Raw genomic sequence first — 18944 nt, 5'->3', positions numbered from 1 at the left:
TCTGCTCTTCTTTGATTGGTTGCTGTGACCCTTCCTCGCCCCGCCCACGCTGTAAACTAGGTGATAAGGTAAACGCGTTATCGATTTGGTCCAAAACACCCCCGGAAGGCGGGCGGTGGGCAGAAGAGTTGCTCTCGGATTGGCTTCCTTGAGTTTGACCGACAGCTGCCGTTGTGTAAACGCTCTCGCGCAAAGTCCTTGGGCAGTCCGATTGATGTCGTGGAGAGGAGGCGGGCTCTGGAGGAACTTTCTCGCTCTCTGATTGGACAATAGTGAAGCAGGTGACGTTGTGGCGGGTGTTGATAAAGCACGTATCATGTTGCTACATAAACAAGTCCATTAGTTCCCGGCAGGATTTGTTTTTTTATTGCTATACAGGCGTGTTTCTCAATCTTGGCAACTTGAAGAGGCGTGGACTTCAACTCCCAGAATTCCCGAGCAAGTCCACACATGCTGGATGGGGAATTCTGGGAGTTGAAATCCACGCCTCTTCAAGTTACCAAGGTTGAAGAACACCACAGTAGAGGAACAACATGGTTGCTCAGTGGAAGCCTAGAAAGCTGTGAAAGTTCACGCATTGTGAAGCGTGTTTGTTACATACACATTTGGCTCCTCAGAGTCATGCTGACATCAGAGCCTGTTACATACGCCCAGCAAATGCATGGATGTTTTTGCTGTGCTTTCCCCCACTGGGAGTCCCCCAAATATGTTGGACGGATTGCCTGTGGATTAAGGGCACTGTAGTCCGACAGAACTGGAGGCCATCCTGAGATCATAAGGGCTTCCAGGAAGAGATGGTTAAGCATCTGTGAAACAACACGCTTAACCGGTTTATGCCATGAACACATTCTGGGCGGTTCATACAATATATTGAACCACCGAGTAACCACACAGGCTGGATTTGCAGAACATGTCAAGCCACCCGAGCAACCCCAACACCAACCAAGCTGAAAAGTAGCCAAGCTTAGCCTTTGGTGGCTAAGTCTGTGGGGCGAAAACCACCATCATGTTAAATAATGGCGATTTGAAACTAGGTTTCTCTAGATATTTGCGCTCTTCCCCTTTCCCTGATCCAGCACTCGAGGCTGAATATTATGTATATTTTTCTTCTGCAGGTACAACTTTTCTTATGAGAGATTTATCATAACCAACCCAGGTTTTGGAATGCTTGGTAGGGATTTCCCCAAACGCCTCCTACACAATGGCCACGTTCATACATAAGTTAACGACCTAGCAGATGCATTTGCACAACACACTAACCGAGGTTAGTGTCAGCTATGGTTTGTGCCTTGTGGCAACCCCAGAAAATGGCTTAATGCAGTAACAAAGAGAAGCGAGTTGTGTGAACAACCTGAAAGCCCAACTGAGGGTGCTAAGGCTCCAGGTTCAGGTAGATGTGCAGAAACGATAAAATTTGCAACCTTTTTTCCCTCACTTTTTATCATTGGAGAATAACAAAGAGGAGTAACGGGCGCCAGTTCTCCAGCCCCTGAAGTAGCACAGCTGCACATCAGAATTTCGACGTTAGGATTAGCGATGGCTTGGGGCAGCCCATCCGGTGGGGAATGCCTATCTCCGAGCCTCAATATGTGTAGCTGAAATAGTGCAGATCTCTCTCCCATTTCCTTCCTCTTTTTAATTTCCGAGTGAATTTATAAATGGCTACATCCTAATCCTTCTGTTCTGCATATTCTTATATGCGTCTTCGCAACACTTTGTTTCCTAAAGGCTCCAAGGAAGTCAACAGCCAAACTAACTTTGGTTTAAAAGCTGTGAATCTAAATCTATTGATTGACACACACACAGTCTTCCCCAACTCTGCAACACCCCCCCACCCCGAAAATGGTTGCCACCAACTCAATTCTCAGCAATGGCCATGCTAGCTAGGAATTCTGGGAGTTGAAGTCCTCACATCTGCTGGCTTATTGTGTATTTATTTCTTATTAATATATTAATAAAATAAACACTGAGTATTTATTTCTGTTTAAGTGTGTATCCCTTTTCCTCCACTTCATTTGCACGCACTCACAAACACACACAACCTGCTCCACTGATTTGGAACAATGTTTTTTAAAAGATCATGAATTATTATTCTTATTTTAGTTTATTATTAATAAAACATGTTTCATGTTTGAGAACCCTCCCCTCCACACACACAAATTAAATTGCAGTCGAACATCTAGCTTATCTTCTGTGTTTCTTTGTAGATGCTGCCTCATTTCTGGTCAAAATGCCTTCATAAAAACTCTACTCAAAGATGTTGACCAGTTTTATTTTTCTTGGCTCCTTCTTTTCTCTTCAGCAGTGTGTCCTTCTCACCACAAGAATAAAATCCAGCGCATTATTTGCAGTTTAAAAGAGGCAAGCAAGGACATAAAAACCCATTATCTGGGGTCTAGATGTACTAGGAATGTAGAGAAATAAGAAAAAAATGGACTATCACATTGAGCACCAATTAAAGATTCCACATCATAGCCAACTACTAACATTCTTGACTGATTAAGTGTAACAAGCCTATCATTTTAGTGTGTAAGGAACAGGCACGTTTTGTAATTTACTCCCCTCACTGAACTTCTTAAGATGTGCAATAGGCTAAAAAATGAAGTCCTCCTTAGCTATTGGTCACACTGCTGTGATGTCATGGAAATATCTAAATATTCCAAAAGTTTCATTAGCAATGCAATATTAAAAGACACCAAACCCACCCTAATCTGAATCCTGTCCAAGGCTGGTAATGGAATTATGGTGAGATGGTACCCAAATTCTGCCCAAGCGCAGACAGGTTCCTTTCAAAGGGATGCTATTTTTTTCCAACATTAGTCCTTACAACACCCCTGGTTTGTTTAAGGCTATGCTTGATGAAAGATCTCAAGACCCCAACCCACATTCTTGCTACAGCAATGGACAAATTAACTAAACATTTCAACCAAGTTATTAATGTTCCTCAAGCCAACATAAATTTAGCTCTTCTGAGAGGAGCAAAATTATTTAGCTCTATCATTCTACCTCTGCTCAGCAGGACTCAGTTACCTTTCTAGGGTCTGCAGCCAGATTTTACCTCTGGGATCACTACTCTACTAGAGACCATCATAATCAGTCTTACAAAAATCAGAACTGGATGGAAGTATCCTCATGTTACATGTTGGTAGGAAAGCTGTAGCATGCTGAGAGAGGATTCAGAATATAGATGGATCTTGACTGTTTTATGTTTAATTAGTAGAAAGAAAACTTAACACTTAGTAACACAGTTCTGGTTTGCTTAAGAGCTGGATGTTCTGGGTGCAATGTTTCTCGGTTTGCACTATGTGTCAGTGGGTGGATAAACGTAGAACTAATGCAACAATAGGAGAGCAGAAATGCCGTATGCTAATGTTACCGGAGTGGGCAAGGTAACTTTATCAATTCAACAGTTTGATCCATCATCATGCACAGCTTGGTGGAGATTTTTTGGGGGGCTTTCTGATCTCCCTCAGTGCAGAAAAACCATTCATGATTTGTCCCAATTTGCAAGGAATCTACAAAATCTATCCAATTAAGGGGCAACAGTTCACGTACTGGACGGGAAAGGAGGGAATTCATCAGATTAAAAGGTCCTCCTCGGTTTTGTATCACACGGGACCTCTGTGAGGTTAAGCAAGTAACCTTGCCTTGAAGACAGATCGATAATCTGACTCAAAATAAGGCAGTGTGAAATGTGGATCCAGAGACAGAATGACTAAGGATGATGGCCTGTGCCATATTCTAATTAATATGGGTGTTAGTAACAGATCTAGAATCTATGAATGAGCTGAACTGATGTCCTAAACATGGTAGGACTATGAAGGTATCATAGATAACTCTGTTTCTGCACCCCAAGATATAACAGTTGCAGCATTCGAGATAAATGTTGGAGCCACCCTCCATGTTAGCCTCAGATGTCCTTTTTCCCTCGTCTTCCCTTCTTCCCTCTCTATCAGTGATTTTTCCAAGTTAAAAAAAAGGAAAAGGCAGCTGGTCAAAGATCAAAGCCTCTCAGGAGCATCTACAGAGAAACTGCGCAGACAAGAATCATCATCTCAGAAGGGTACCAACACCCATCTGATGCAAGAAGATGCAAGCTCAGCCCCTTCCCGTTTCCCTAGAGCTGAAGAATGACAGTGTCGTTGAGGAAGGAAGCAAAGTGGAGATATCAAGGAAGGTGACTCGTGTCAAGGAAGGTATGCGTGGCAATAGGAAGTTAGGTGGCCATCTCCTGACCATGGAAACGTGATAGGGGACACCTGAGGCTGAAGAGGCTTAGCTGGTAAGAAAAGGGGAACGGAATTTCTGTAAACAAGCCCCCTGATGTCTCCTCTTCCCCCCTGCCTGCCCCCCCAAGAAACAGGGGAAGAATCTTTGGTCTTTCTTTTGTTTTTTGGGGTCTTCCTCTGTTCAGGTCTCTCACATCTTCTTCACCCGGTTCTCCAAGGCTTCCAGTTCTTTCAAGACTTCTTTGGGCAAGTCCTCGGGCACTTGGGCCATCAGGTATTGTCTCACTTCCCGGACCTCTTGTTCCCAGAACTGCTTGGGTAGCGAGAAGAGGTCCGGATAGCTCACCTTGCTTAGGCCCGACAGGTCTAAGGCACCATCTTTGGGGATGTACCCAATGGGTGTTTCTTGGGCACTCTCTTCTCCATCCACCCGGCGGAAAATCCAGTCCAGGACCCGGGAATTCTCCCCAAAACCTGGCCACAAGAAGTTCCCGGCAGCATCTTTGCGGAACCAATTGACATGGAAAATCTTGGGAAGGCGGACGCCCTTGCGCCCTTCCATGCTCAACCAGTGCTCCAGGTAGTGGCCGAAGTTGTAACCAAGGAAGGGACGCATGGCGAAGGGATCATGCATGATGACCTTACCTGTAGAACCATTTTAGAGAAGAGAGAAGAGAAAAGAAATGACAGATATATAAAACGATGCCTCAAGCTGTTTAAATCCTTCTTGGGGGATGCTGGAAATTGGAGTCCACCCAATGACCACCGATGCCACACCACAAGTGCCAAAGTACAAATGACATCTCTAGAAGGCAACTGCGAGACCCATCCCCAAATAAATCAAAGTTCCATTACAATATATAAAATCAAGTAGCAATTTCATGGCTACCAGTTTTACGAGATGTCAGTCTTTCTACCTGAAGTGTCACAAAACATCAATCTTTTGGAAGATTTCAACCACTGTTAACTGGCAGAGTTGTGCTATTGCGGGTCTGGCATGAGAAAAAGCTGTTCGTTCCTAGAATAAGTCATGGTTTGTTCATAGGCATCCTTACAAACCCCAATAATGTAATGTGCGGGATGATGTCATTATACAAATTAATTCCCTGTATCATTTGCACAAAGCTGTTATGATGCACACGATGCCAGTTTCCCCTTTTCCGTTGAGTAAGCTACCCCTGATTGGACTCACACCAGGCTTTAAGCGACACATTGTGGCTTATAAGCTTCCCAGCCCAATTCACACAACAACCCAGACCAAAGACTGTGAGAGTTACACCAATCAGAAGATAGGATTTTTCAAAACAGTGAAGAGATGCAGACTGTCTCACGGTTACAAATAGAAGTTCCCAGCCCCTTTCATTTTAAAAACACTTCTGATAAATATTAATAAATCAGTGTTGGGTGTTTTCCCATTGTTACTGGATTAACTTTTCCAGCCCGCCAAACAAACTCTCTTCCAACTTAGCAAGATGGAGAACCCTGAACAACGGGAAGCGATGCCCAATTTCAAACCCAGAGCCCCCACCTTTGTGCTCAGCCGCTGCTGTGGACTCAGATCGCATGGCGCAGCCCACGAAGACCCCGTGGCGCCAGTTGAAGGCCTCGTACACCAAAGGGACCCCTGTGGGGGAGAAGACGCCAGGAGGTCATTTTGAGAACGTCTTGAGGTCCAGAGGTCTGGGAAGAAAATCCGGGGAGGGAGCTCTTACCTGCTGGTCTCCTGCCCCCAAATATGATGGCGTCGATGGGGACACCCTGGGGAGATTCCCAATCCGGGTCCATAATGGGGCACTGGCGAGCCGGGGCACAAAAACGGGAATTTGGGTGGGCAGCAGGTTCTGGGTCACCTTGGAAAGGAGGGAGAAATGGAAGAATGGAGATGACCATATTCTGAAGGGGACATCCTCATGAGATACCACCATTCAGGGAAACCTCAGATGATCAGATTCCAACATTGTCCAGAAGATCATTCTTCTGCCACACATTTTGCCCAAATGGACAATCAAAACTTTTTTCCCCCTTTATTCCAGCTTTTGCCTGGTGGTTATCTCCAGTTTTATTTGTTGTTATTTCTGCCTTGCAACTACTGAGGCTGCATGTAATTAATACAGTATTATTATTAAATGGAGAGGGCATTTTTATTCGGGAAACAACAGTATCGCCTTGCCTGAACCAACATAGGGGACAATCCCAAAACCCTAGGAAGACAGATGTAAAATATTCCTACTTGGACGCACAATTTTGGAATTTGACCCCTTAGTATCTTGTCCTTATTGTTTTAAATGTTAGCTTCCCATACTCAGTTCCTTCCATCTCCTGGCTCCTAAACTCATCAGCATCCAAAAAGCTAATTGCCTCAAACATCCCATAATGCTTCAGGAATGGATAACCAGGCCATTGGTTTGTTTACCTCAGTGTTTTTCAACCTTAGCAACTGTAAGATGTGTGGACTTCAACTCCCAGAATTCCCCAGCCAGCCATGCTGGCTGGGGAATTCTGGGAGTTGAAGTCCACACATCTTAAAGTTCCCGAGGTTGAGAAACACTGGTTTAACTCAACAGCCTTACAATACCAGCTGGCTTTCTTCTAAGTTAGGGCTGATTTCTGTGACTGCAGACATTATGGTGGGATTGTTTAAATTACTATTGTGTTTTTTTATTATATTTTATTTATTAAAACATTTAAAAAACCAAAATAAATAGGTACATTAAAAATTAAAAGATATAAAGAGGCAGCAGATAAAGAAGAAAATATCAGTAAGAGAACAGAGAGTTTGCAATTATAATTTTAAATTCATTATTTCATTAATTAATTGAACGTTAACTAGGTTTAAAAAACGTTTATTTATATAGCTTAAGAAATAACTAAAAATCCCTATAAAACTCTAAACCTAATATTAATATTGATCATCACCACTATTCGTAATCATTCAAAAGGAAAAGAAATAGAAAAGAAAGAAAAAGGAAAGGAAAGGAAAGGAAACAAAGTTTTTTTTAAAAAATGAAAAAGGGAAAAATCAATAAAATAGTGTTAGGAAATTACATGGCTTTGAGTTCCCTCCCATTGTACCAATGTTTCTCAACCTTGGCAGCTGGAAGATGTGTGGACTGCAACTCCCAGAATTCCCCAGCCAGCTTGCAGTTGCCAAGGTTGAGAAAACACCGCATTGCACAAGCCTGACTGACAATTGTATCAACAAAATTGTTTTTGAGATGGGTGGCCATATCAACTGCTTCAACAAGGAAATGTATCACGCCAGTGTTGCGGCGCCATCCTATCTGGAAGGCACCCAGTCGGAGACAGCAGATCTCTACAGAATCAAAATAACTCTCCAGGGGTTCAGAGGGCTTCCCATTTTATTCCCAACCCTCTTGGAAACATTCAGCCCCCTTTTGCAGCAAACCCTCTTCTCGCCTCCGAGCTCCAGCCTTTCTCTAAAACGAGGGGCTAGTTGGCCCTCTCCCCTCCGAGGGGCACCAGCTCCATCACCTGCTTGCCCACCCTGTGCCCTGCGCAGCCGGGGGGCATCCCCGTAACTTTGCAGCTGGCAGCTGATCTTACCAGGTTTCCAAGGTTTTCCTTGCCAGGTGCTGATCGTGACTCCTTCGGGGATCATCTGGTCGATGCCCTCCCAGTAGACTCCGCCTTCGCTGGTCTCGGCCACGTTGGTGAAAATGGTGTTACGTTGGATGGTGTGCATGGCATTGGGGTTGGTTCGAGTGGACGTCCCCGGGGCCACCCCAAAGAAGCCATTCTCAGGGTTGATGGCACGCAGGGAGCCTAGAGAGGCAGAAGTGGGGCAGGCGGTTATTCCCCACAGCATCCCTTCCTGGAGGGTGTCCAGATCTCCTTCTCCCAGCACCGTAAACATGGACAGGCAGCCTTGGGCCACCTGGGGGCCATGCTTGTGCCCTGGGGCAGCCTGCGGGGAGGGTTCAGTTTATGTTGCCAGAAAGGGCACTGAGCTTTTGCCAAAATGCCGAAAACACTGTTGTATCCTTCACTGCTTGTGTACAGGGGTGTGATGTCAGGACAACTCCTGTAGTGTTTGCCCCCCACAAAGATTTGGGCTTTTTTATTATTTGGCCTGAAGTGGGGAAAGGTGAGTGTAAGACAGTGTTGTCCAAACTTGGCCACTTTAAGATGAGTGGACTTCAACTCCCAGAATTCCCCAGCCAGCCATGCTGGCTGGGGAATTCTGGGAGTTGAAGTCCACTCATCTTAAAGTGGCCAAGTTTGAACAACACTGGTGTAAGAAGCAAAATGACCTCCACTTCTGCCAACAGCCCCCAAACAGGCAACATGAACTGATTTTGGGGGTGCAGAAAAGCTTTGCAGAATGCTCTGCAAGGGTCCGGACACCCACTTTGCAACATGTACAGGGGGACAAAACAGTCCTGTCTCTTGTGGGTAAAAATCCCTTTTTAACCAGCTTCCCTTCTGCTTTGTGAGAGGGACAAGATATTGGAGAATATGAAACTCTACAGACAGAGGAACCTCCTTATGTCTAAAATTAGGCTTTTCCAACCACAGAAACCAATACTCAGCAGAACGTTTTGGATGAGTTGGTGAGGACGAAACCATCCTGATTCAAGGCGGGGAACACTGAGGACACTTCACCTCAAGGCCCCACAGACTTTCAACTTAACTTTAAAAACTGTGTTTGATCTTCTCCTCTACCCTCCCCATCATTCTTCCCTTTTGGGTGACGCCTTTTAGAAGAGGCCTGCATGCAGAGGGCTTTTCCAATCCCCAATGGATTGGTAACCCTCAAGCTTGCTTTTATTTTAGAACAAGGGCAGGATTTTAAAAAATGCTGTAACTAAACAAATCAAGGAATAAAACATGGAACCGGCAAGCTTTCCCCTTTTCAAAACTGTCCGAACAATAACAATGTATTTCTATCCCTTTTATCTCTTCCATCATCAAAGGGGGGACATATAACTTGATCTTCCCCTCTCTTATCCTTTACCCACCTTCCTACTTCTCTGACCACAATCTCGGCCCCCTCCTGCTCCGGCCCCCCATTCACCTTCGCTGTCAAACTTCATCCAGGCGATATCGTCCCCGACACACTCCACCCGCCAGCCGGGCAAGGTAGGGTTCATCATGGCCAAGTTGGTCTTTCCACACGCACTAGGAAAGGCGGCAGCCACGTATTTCTTCTTCCCCTCAGGGTTTGTGAGTCCCAGAATCTGAAAGAGAGCGAGAGAAAAGCATGCCACCGTTTGGCAGATGCCAAGCACAGGGCCCAAACTTGGGACATACCGAGGTTCACACTGCATCAGCTGCCAGATCTGGATTACAAAAATCCAGGTGACCAACACAGAGTAAGAGGCTTCTGCATCTCTCTTTGTTTTCCAGTCCAAATGAGTTAGCTCAGTGTTTTTCAAACTTGGCAACTTTAAGATGTGCGGACTTCAACTCCCAGAATTCCCCAGCCAGCCATGCTGGCTGGGGAATTCTGGGAGTTGAAGTCCGCACATCTTAAAGTTGCCAAGTTTGAAAAACACTGTGTAAACTGCATGTATCTGCCTTCCCTCTGTAGACACCCTCCCGCTATGTTGAACTTCATCTCCCAGAATCCTCAACAATTTCTGGGTTGGGGATTCTGGAAATCAGTCCAACCATCTACCCAATATCACATTGGGGAAGACTCCAAGCTGCCTATAAGACCTTCAAAACTAGATGGAGGAGCACTGCGAAATATTTTTTGGAGGCCCGGGTCCTCTTCCCTTGCCCCAGACTTTCGAAGAGATGGAAAACTGGACCATGGATAGACACGATTTGCAGAACTGATTTTTCTGACTGTCCCATCTTCGGAGCCATGGACGAATCCAGCGGGCGGAAGAGATGGCCGCGCCCTACTTCATTCTTCTCTTTTAATACTTACTCCAGATCGCATATAAAGTCCACTGGTGAAAAACCCTTGGCAGGCCAGGATATCCTTCCAGGGGCTTAAAAGGGTGGCTGTCATTGCCCCCCCGCCAGTCTGATTCTCCAGTTCAAAAGGCTCTTGACCGATTACAAAGGCGCCAATGAACTCAACAACTGATTGGGAAGGACCCACAATAAAGCCGGGAGGTCAATGGAAGTCAATGATTGTCCGCAGCATCTAAGAAGGCTGCAGAGATGGGACCCCCGATGCTGCCTTGAAGAAGAAACATAACCCTTCCTTCTCCTTCGGAAGGGTGCATTCCTCAGCCAAACGGTGCAGTTTTAATTTCATTTAAAAATGCCCTTAAAGCTCACCCCGTTAAGCGGCTAAGGATTCCTGAATAGGCATGATAATTCGGGAAAGGGTTTCAGCGTGACTCTTCCCGTCTACACTGACAAGAAGGAGGTTAAGGCAAGGCGATACGATGGTTAATGTCTTTTAGTCTAATCTTTTTATCTTACTTTAATCTTTTACTCCCGGTGTGACTAAAATTTTAACCTTCACGGCCATTTCTTATTGTGAAAGGAAGTACTGTAATGGCAAGCAAACCAAAATTTCTTTTTTGGGGTGGGGAAATGCTTTCACGTTTCACATTGTGGGTTTTTTTTCCTAAATACATCTCAATTTCAACTCCGTGCTTGCATTTGTCTGATTGCACGCTTAATTAAAACCGTTCAAGACTCCACAGCTGTCCCTGTTCCACCAAGCTCGGTTAGTGTTAACCAGGGTTATTTTTTTTCCTGTGATTTAGCATATCACGCAAACCCAGCCTGTTTGATTAGCTGAAGATTCAGCATCTTGAGCAAAGGCAGAAAACAAGTTAATTCAGTGCAACAAAGCCTATTTTACAAATGCCAGCTCTGAATCCTGGGAAATCTGCAGTGAAATATATATATAAAAAAAAAAAATCCCCCTCTCACTCCCACGGCCTTTGCACCACCGCAGCCTTCCTGAACCTGGTGTCCTGCTGCAGGCCAAACTACAGTGTCCATCATCCCTAGTGTGCTGGCAGGGGATGATGGGACCTCCAGTCCTGCCCACTGAGGCAGCTCCACGGGCAGGGGGAAGCTGCTTTCAAAAACAACCGCTTCTGCCCATCACCTCCAGCCCCCGTGAAAGTCCTCCCAGCCCCAGGACAATGCCCCCCGGGCTCTGACGAAGGTCCTGCCCTGTCCCTCTCGTGCGTCAGACTTATCCCAATCCATTTGGGATTTCAGCAGGCCTCTGTCAATCATTAACCAATTAATATTTGCTCGTTAAATATCGCTCCTAGGCAATGTAAACACCCCCTGTCCTTTGGCCTCAAGCCTGATGGACCAGATCTTCCCCCCCCACCCGCTCATTCCCGGCCATCGACCCGCCATCCAATCATTCGGCCCCCCAGAATCCAGGGGTCCTACTGTTGCAGAAGCCCCAGTGAGCCACGGCTGGCACGACAGCCCCGCCCTGGGGCACGGGCTCCCCGCCTGACTTGCTTCCCGGTTAGGTGGCTTCTGTGACAGATCCAGTAAATGAAATAAATAGATCACATGTTGATTGAGGGAAAGCGTGTCTCTGAGCATGTGCAGGAAATGCAAATAGCATTCGACTCTCCCTTCCAAGCCACGGATCAGAGGGAAAAAAAGAGTTTCTACCTTTGGAGTAAAATATTGGCTGCCGACCACTTCCAACCACCCAGGGGTTTCAGGAGGTTGGGGGGGCAGGCAAAAAAAGTCAAGATGGCAGCTGAGACCATGCCATCCAAGTCACCATCTTGACCTTTTGGACCCCCTGCCCTGCAAATGCTGCTGGGCACTTGGAAGTGGCGAGGGACACACTTTTCCCTCCAGCCCCAGATGTGGAAACTCTGTAAGCACCCCCCCGGATCTCTGGGTCTCCCTCTTCTTGCAGCGCAGGGCCAGGTGGCCCCCCTTCGACCTCACCCCCCTCACCAGCATGTGCTCAGCGAGCCAGCCTTCATCCTTGGCGATGCAAGAGGCGATGCGCAGGGCAAAGCATTTTTTTCCCAGGAGAGAATTGCCCCCGTAGCCGCTGCCAAACGAGACGATCTCTCGGCGTTCTGGCACGTGTGCAATTAACGTCTTCTCCGGGTTGCACGGCCAGTTGTTCACTAGGTCTTCTGCAGGAGAGACAGAGAAGAAGACACTTTAGGGACCACGCATCAGGATCTTAACCCAAAGGGCGCTCCAGCATCTTTGAATCACAGGCAGTCTGGGGGCTCTCGAGTGTGCTGGGGCTAGCAACTGGGAATTCTGGGAGCTGAAGTCCCCAAACCTCTGGAATAATCTCCTCCAGCTTGGCATGTCCTCCAAATACAGGCATCAGCTCCCAGAATCCTCAGGAACAGCAAGCTGCCTCAGGAATTCTGGGAACGGTCCACCCAGCTTTTTTTTTAATGCAACCCCCCCCCCCCTGCTATTCTTGTTTTGCCTGAGCATCTCGATGCGTAGCCTCCTCGCTGCATGACGCGAGGAAGGGTTGATGAAAACCTGAAAAATCTGCTGAAAGGAAAGAGAATCTCTCCTCGTTCCCGCTGGCGGCTTACCGCTAAGGGGCAGGGGACGCCCCACAGAATGCAGGCATTTGACGAACTCTCCGTCTCCGAGCGCGCGGAGGGCCGCGGTGCCCATCCGTGTCATGATGCGCATGCTGGCGACCACGTAGGCCGAATCCGTGAGCTGGATCCCGATTTTGGAGAGCGGGGAGTCTATAGGGCCCATGCTGTAGGGGATTACGTACATGGTGCGACCTGCGAGAAGAGAGGGACCAGGGAAGGGAAGAGAGATTGAAGAGAATGAGGAAAGAACCGACTTGGGACAAAAAGTCTGCCCATCCAGGTGCGCTTCGGGTTCCTTCATTGAATCGAACAATGTCATATTGTTTGGCTGTATTAAATCGAAGACGTCCTCATCGTCATCCTCATCATCTATCGGACCTAGGAAGAGGGCCTTCTCCATGGCGTCACAGCTTCTGGAACAGCCTCTCCTCGAGGTCGGTACGGCTCCCACCCCGGCGGTGTTCAGAAAGTCATTGAAAAGCTGAAAAGCTAATTATTCCTCTAGGCCTTGGGGCAGAGCCGTTGTTGAATTCCTTAGAGCAGTGTTTCTCAACCTTAGCGACTTGAAGATGGGTGGACTTCAACTCCCAGAATTCCCCAGCCAGCCATGCTGGCTGGGGAATTCTGGGAGTTGAAGTCCACCCATCTTCAAGTTGCTAAGGTTGGGAAACACTGCTCTAAATGGTATAAATGGATAAAGTATCAAAAACGAAAGAGTTTTGCAGGGTTGGATAAATTGGTTCATTTCTTGGGGAGAGAAAGTCCCCAAGGCAGTATCTCTCAGGAAACGGACAAATGGCTGGAGAAGAATTCCCCCAGGGTTAAAATCTCTTCCCATCCCTCCTCGCTGATCCTCAAGGCTGGAGCCCTGTTTGTAATCTACGTACAGAAAAAGGACCTTTGTTTGATCCTCTGTTCGCCCCCTGCCCTGGTTCACCTTTCATGCAACCAGGGAACCGGTCCTCCACTGCCTCTTGGAAGGCTTTGGGGTTCATCCAGTTGCCCAGTTGCCCTTTGACTCCTGGGGCAGTGATGGGTATCGTGTCCCTCTGGCTCTCAGTAACAATGACAGTTCGGCTCTCCACCCGGGCTACATCCTTGGGGTCGGTTTTAGCCAGCCAGCTGCGGAAGAAGAGAAAGAAAAGGATCATGGGGGGGGGGGTTTGGTGCCGGTGTTCGCAACGCATCTCTTCCCCAGCAGGTGGCACCGAAGGGCAGTCCAGATGTGCAGGACGCCAATTCCCATCATCCCCAGGGGTTATGGGAGTTGGCATTCCATCCCCACGGAGAACCGCTGGATGGGCAAGGCCGCCCCCAAAGATGCCCACTTACCAGTTCTCGTATTTGGTCAGCGGCTTAATGATGCCTTCGGATTCCAGGAAGTTCAAGATCTTGCTGTTTTCCTTCTCCGTCCCATCGCAGATGTGGATGCTGTCAGGCTGGCAGAGCCGCGCGCCTTGCTCGACAAACTCCTGGACCCGCCCTGAGAGCTTGGCCAAGTCTCCATGGAGCACCCGTGGAGCATGGGCCCAGCGCACCGGCACTGCAGACCAGCTTCTTAGAGAGAAGGCTCCTAGTCTGCAAAGAAGGGAAGAGGGGGCTGGCGTGAGTCAAGAGGCCCGAACCCCCCCCAAAGTAAGTGTGTGTGTGTGTGTGTGTGTGTGTGAAGGTCTGGCGCAGTCAAGATGTAGCCGATTGTTTCAGGTGCCCCCAAATCAAACATCTCTCTTCTCTTTGGAGAGAGTTCACCGGCATGTGTAAATCTTGCCCAAGTTTGCACTGGCTCAGAAGCCCAGTGTGTGAACTTTGTGCAAGCACAGGGTGAGGCAACCTCTCAGAAATACCTCTGTGTGCAAAACCAGCCAGGAGGCTGCAAAAGGACACGTAGAAAGGAAAAACTGCAGGCGTAGATAAACAGGCTTGAATTAAATTAAACCAAACTTAAGTAAATGGACCCGCTTGATCAAAAGAGAGCGAGCGAACGTCAGTGCAAGAGGCAATACGCTCTTCCAAGTATGCACTTAGGGATACTTCTACGCAAGCCTCCTCCATGCGTGTACCTGTGTGTTGGCTATCGCGAGTACACACAGGAGTATGAAGACATTTTCCTGGCGGCCTCATTTTGCTGGGCAAGAGACATTTTTGTGTCCACGGCTGCCAGCTATGCAAATCAGAGCAAAAGCATGGCTTCACAATCTGATCTTAAAAGCTGCTGATTTTTCACATGCAAGGAAAGACGGTTCAGAGTCGCTGAGTTCTGCACATGCTCTATAAATGCACGGGCGTGTTTAAGCTTGGCCATCTGGCTTTCTCCTACAGGCCATGTCCCATCCAGAGCAAGGTGAAACGAAGGGTACAACCCGTCTGAGAAAACTGGGGGTGGGAAACAGCGAAGCTGTCTCAGTAATTAGATATCCACAACCAGATTTAATCTGTTTTTGGTGCAGCATGGGAGCCTTTGAGGAACAGGGGAAGGTGTGCAATAAACCTTTGCATGTTTTCCCACAATGCACAATTCTCACATGGGGGGGGACACAAAGATGCACACTTTGGACATGCGAAGAGTTTCTGCTCAGGTATCGCTGGTGTGGGAAAGTTGATATGTTCTCTTCTCCAAAAGCTTTCTCTTGGGTTTGTAAGAATAATCAAACCGTATGCACAAGTTACACACGCTAGTACAAACATGCATTGGGAAACTTGCTTGCACTAGCAGGCATATGCATAAGTGTATGCAGTTCCCACACCTGGTTCTCCGACACAGAGCCAAGGCTGCTCACGAAATGCCCACCCCATTCCCCATACGGATCTGCTGCTGTTTTATTTTCATTTTATTTTAGAGACAGACGGCTGTCCAACTCTGGATGCATGGAGACCACAGTGTTGCAACGTGCCTGCAAGATCCCTCCCTTCGGGCACACTCGTGAGCCTGGGCGTGCAAAAGCCCAGTCCGGGTAAAGCCCAGCGGCTTGATTGCACGCTGACCTCTGACTCCAATTTCCTGCCCTGAAGGATCTTCGGCGGTGATTCCCCGCAACCCAGCTGCAGCCGGTTGGGCTGGGCCTCCAAACGCTCCTGATCCTTGCACGCTGGATCCGGGGTGGAAGGGAGCTGACGGCACCCCTCCGCCCCCTCCAATTGGCTGCCCGCCCAAGGGAGCAAGGCTGGCGAGGCACCAAGGGCCCGAGTAAAGAACAAGGGGCAAACGCACAGCGTGGACTTTCACCCGAACCGAAGCTTTTTTTACAAAGCAGGAAAGTAGGTCGCGGCCGTGCCCCTGGAGCACCGCTGAGCTGGGATGGAGGAACATGGTGTTCCTGGGTTAACCAGAAGCCCTCTGCTCCCCTTCACCCTTGTGCATCACCCCGTTGCCGCAGCGAATTTTCTTAATTAAAAAGAACCAGGCGTGCCACCACACTCTGCAATTTCACAGGGCCCTTGCGGGGATGTTTGCAGGCCACCCATTTTTTTGCAATACGATGTAAATCTCACTGATAGATCGTCCAGCCTTTCCAGATATGCCATTTATTTCCAGCCTGATTTCTCCTTTGAAAAACAGGAACAGGGATGGCCCGTCTCATTCCCTGAGAAGAAGGCCAAATGAACTCATCGAGAAGCCAATTAGATAGGTTTAGCGCTTGGAAAGGAGACCACTAGGAAATCCCACGTCTGGACGCTATACTGGAAAGTCAAAAAACATTGTGGGAGAAAACCAAGGCACACTATTCCAGATGCTTGCCCAGAATGTGTCCGTGATCCAACCAGCTTAGCTTGAAGGGGAGATGTTTCCTTTTCAAATTTTGTATAGCCTATTTACAGTACAAATTATTAAGAAGGGAGTGAATTTAGAGTTAGGAATTTAGACGTTCCTATCTGCAGTGCATGACACTGTTCCCAACAATCCTGCAACTTAGGTCACTCTTCACCCCATTTTACAGGCTGGGAAACTGAGGCTTATGGCAAAGACAGGGCCACGGTTCTTTGTCTCCCACCACCGCGCCTTGCTGGCTTTTGATTTATTTTTCGTCTAAAGCAAACAAGCTTTTCAAAAGCCCCCACGGAGGTTGCCCAACTGCCTTTACTACGCGCCCACGAATTCTGCAGCCAGGCTGTGCTTCAGTGGGGGATCACAATGTGACCATTTGCATCCAAACACCACATCCGGGATATGGGTGAAGGCGAGACTTCAGGCACACGTAACCCAAAGTCACAATTTCTTGGGTCAGGCTGGGTGTAGGAACTGGGTGAGAAACCGAGACGGCAGGACGAGGAGGCAGCGTCTGTGTGTGCGTAAATGGCGGGAGCGGGGGCGAGAAGGAGGAAGTCAAAAGTATCTTCCGGGTTTCTCTGACAGCCCAGATTAACTGTATCCCTACTGTATCTGAGTGGGAATCATTGCCAAGGAAATAAAAGAGGAGGAAAAATAACATGAGTTTAGGCACGGATCTGTGGGTGAAAGGTTACGGAGGGGGGGCTAGTCCCTGGTGAGGAGGGTGACGTGGAGCAGAAGCAACCAGAAGAAGCCAAGCCTGAGTTCTTCTAGCAAACAAAGGGGGCATGCCCTAAGGAACAGCCGGACATGCAACCGGAGCAATCTGGCTTAGAAGACTCGGTCTTCTTGCTCTCCCCCATTCGCACAACCCGGGCAGGCAGGGAGTCCCTGGTTTTCTCCATGCACCATCAACTTCCCCGCTGGGTCCTGCCAACAAGAGGGGCTAGCAGACAAGCCAGCAGCAGGAAGGGGGGAAATCTGAGCATGCAACGGGGGCGGGGGGCAGGAGCAGGGAAATAAGCAAGGGAGGATGAGGATGATGCCAGGCGGCTGCCAGGTGGCAGGTGGGAACAGGAGACTGGAGAACCAGCCAAGGTCAGGGCCGTGGGGGCGTGGGAGGACTCCAGGGAGGCAGGGGCAAGGAGCCAGAAAGGCGGCTTGCAGCCATTCTCGATGGTACCGGGCATCGTCTTATCCCCATTTCACAGGCAGGAAACTGAGGCTGGATCTCTCTGCAGGAAAGAGGGGGAAGGACAGCTCTCCTACCCGGGACCACCAGCAAGGGCTCTGGTGCCCCCGAGCCATGCAGGTCTCCACGCAGACGGCTCCAAAGGAAATGCTCTTTGCCTGGAGGGGCTGGGGCAGCCCCAGCCAGCCGTGCGACCCCTTCCCCTCCCAAGGGGGACGCCACGGGTCGGGGGAGGGGACGGGAGCCCCGAAGGGCGCGGGAAGGCGAGGATGCCCGGGCCAAGGGGCGCTGGAGGCCAGGCTGGGGAGGGAGGCGGCTCCTGGAGCGGATCGGGGCCGGGAAGGCTGCAGCTGCGCCAGGCCGGGCCGGCGCTCCCGGGACAGAGGCAGGACCGGAGGAGGCGCGCGGGCGGCGGCGGCGGCGGCGGCGTTTGCTCACCCCAGGATCCGCGCGTACGGCGCCGGCATCGCGTCCCCGTTCCGGCAGCCCGCGCTGCTCAGGCTGGCCCCGGGCGCCCGGGCGCCGGGTTAAGAAGGCGAGGGGTGGGCAGGGCGAGGCGGGGTGGCGCGAACCCTTCCCGGGCTCCGGGCTGGGCGGGCGGGGAGCCGGGCCCCGCCCGCCTCGCCCGCCTCATAGGCTGCCAGGGCCAGGCCCCCCGACCGCCCCTCCCGCGCCGCCGCCGCCGCCTGCCCACGTTGCTCGCTGCGCGTCGGCATGATGTAACCGCGGCCCGGTCTTGCTCGGCCGCCGCGACCGAGATGCAGCCGGCGGCGGCGGCCGCGGGAGGGGCCGAGTGGGCGGCCCGCGCGGGGGCAGAGCGAGGCGGGGTCGAGAGGGCGCCCCTGGGCACGTGCGGAGGGCAGGGAGTTGCCTTGCTGCGGGCAGATCGGTTCACGAGCGCTTTAAATAAGGCGCGGGGTGGCGGGGAGCCACTGAGCGCGGCTTCCTTCTGCGCCCGGGCCTCTGAACATGCACAGAGGGACTCGCCCCCAGCAGCTTGCTCCCTGCACATTTAAGATTAAGGAGCGGGGTGCCTTTCCGGGACAGGGGAGACAGTTTCTTCCGAAGGTGAAAGAAAGGGCTCATTGAAATAGTGATAATGGGGATGCTGACCAGAGTGGGGTTGCCCCACCGAGAAGCCCCCGTCCTGGATCACTGCTTTCCGGGCCATTTCCACAACCAGGACTACAGGAAGGACCTCCCTGGCTGCCCCCAGACGGCAGGTCCGTTGGCACTGGGGGAAATGCTCTGTAAAGTCT

The 18944-nt window shown here is 49.7% G+C and overlaps 1 protein-coding gene across 1 annotated transcript; it reads right to left on the bottom strand.

Annotated features, from left to right (window-relative positions):
- Nucleotides 1-2085: 2085 nt before the first annotated feature.
- On the bottom strand, nucleotides 2086-18282 carry PCK2 (phosphoenolpyruvate carboxykinase 2, mitochondrial). Its single transcript, XM_088142238.1, has 10 exons — nucleotides 18124-18282; nucleotides 14060-14305; nucleotides 13665-13849; nucleotides 12716-12919; nucleotides 12102-12289; nucleotides 9265-9427; nucleotides 7794-8012; nucleotides 5942-6079; nucleotides 5758-5853; nucleotides 2086-4874 (listed from the first exon to the last, which is right to left on the bottom strand). Exons 1-10 carry the CDS (start codon nucleotides 18150-18152, stop codon nucleotides 4420-4422), a joined length of 1923 nt encoding a protein of 640 aa, XP_087998364.1. The 5' UTR covers nucleotides 18153-18282; the 3' UTR covers nucleotides 2086-4419.
- Nucleotides 18283-18944: the final 662 nt, after the last annotated feature.

Source organism: Python bivittatus, unplaced genomic scaffold (genome assembly GCF_059951505.1).
Source record: "Python bivittatus isolate LINGU-HERP-01145 unplaced genomic scaffold, Pbiv_v1 ctg000370_np1212, whole genome shotgun sequence".
In the NCBI taxonomy this organism is placed as follows: domain Eukaryota; kingdom Metazoa; phylum Chordata; class Lepidosauria; order Squamata; family Pythonidae; genus Python; species Python bivittatus.
Note: the sequence above shows the minus strand (reverse complement) of the source record. Positions and strands in the feature narration are given on the sequence as shown.

Coding starts and splice junctions, on each gene's coding strand:
- PCK2 (XM_088142238.1), bottom strand. CDS start 18,152: ATGCCGGCGCCGTACGCGCGGATCCTGGG. Junction 14,306..18,123: donor CCGTACGCGCGGATCCTGGG/GTGAGCAAACGC, acceptor CCTTCTTTGCAG/ACTAGGAGCCTTCTCTCTAA. Junction 5,854..5,941: donor TGGGGGCAGGAGACCAGCAG/GTAAGAGCTCCC, acceptor TCTCCCCCACAG/GGGTCCCTTTGGTGTACGAG.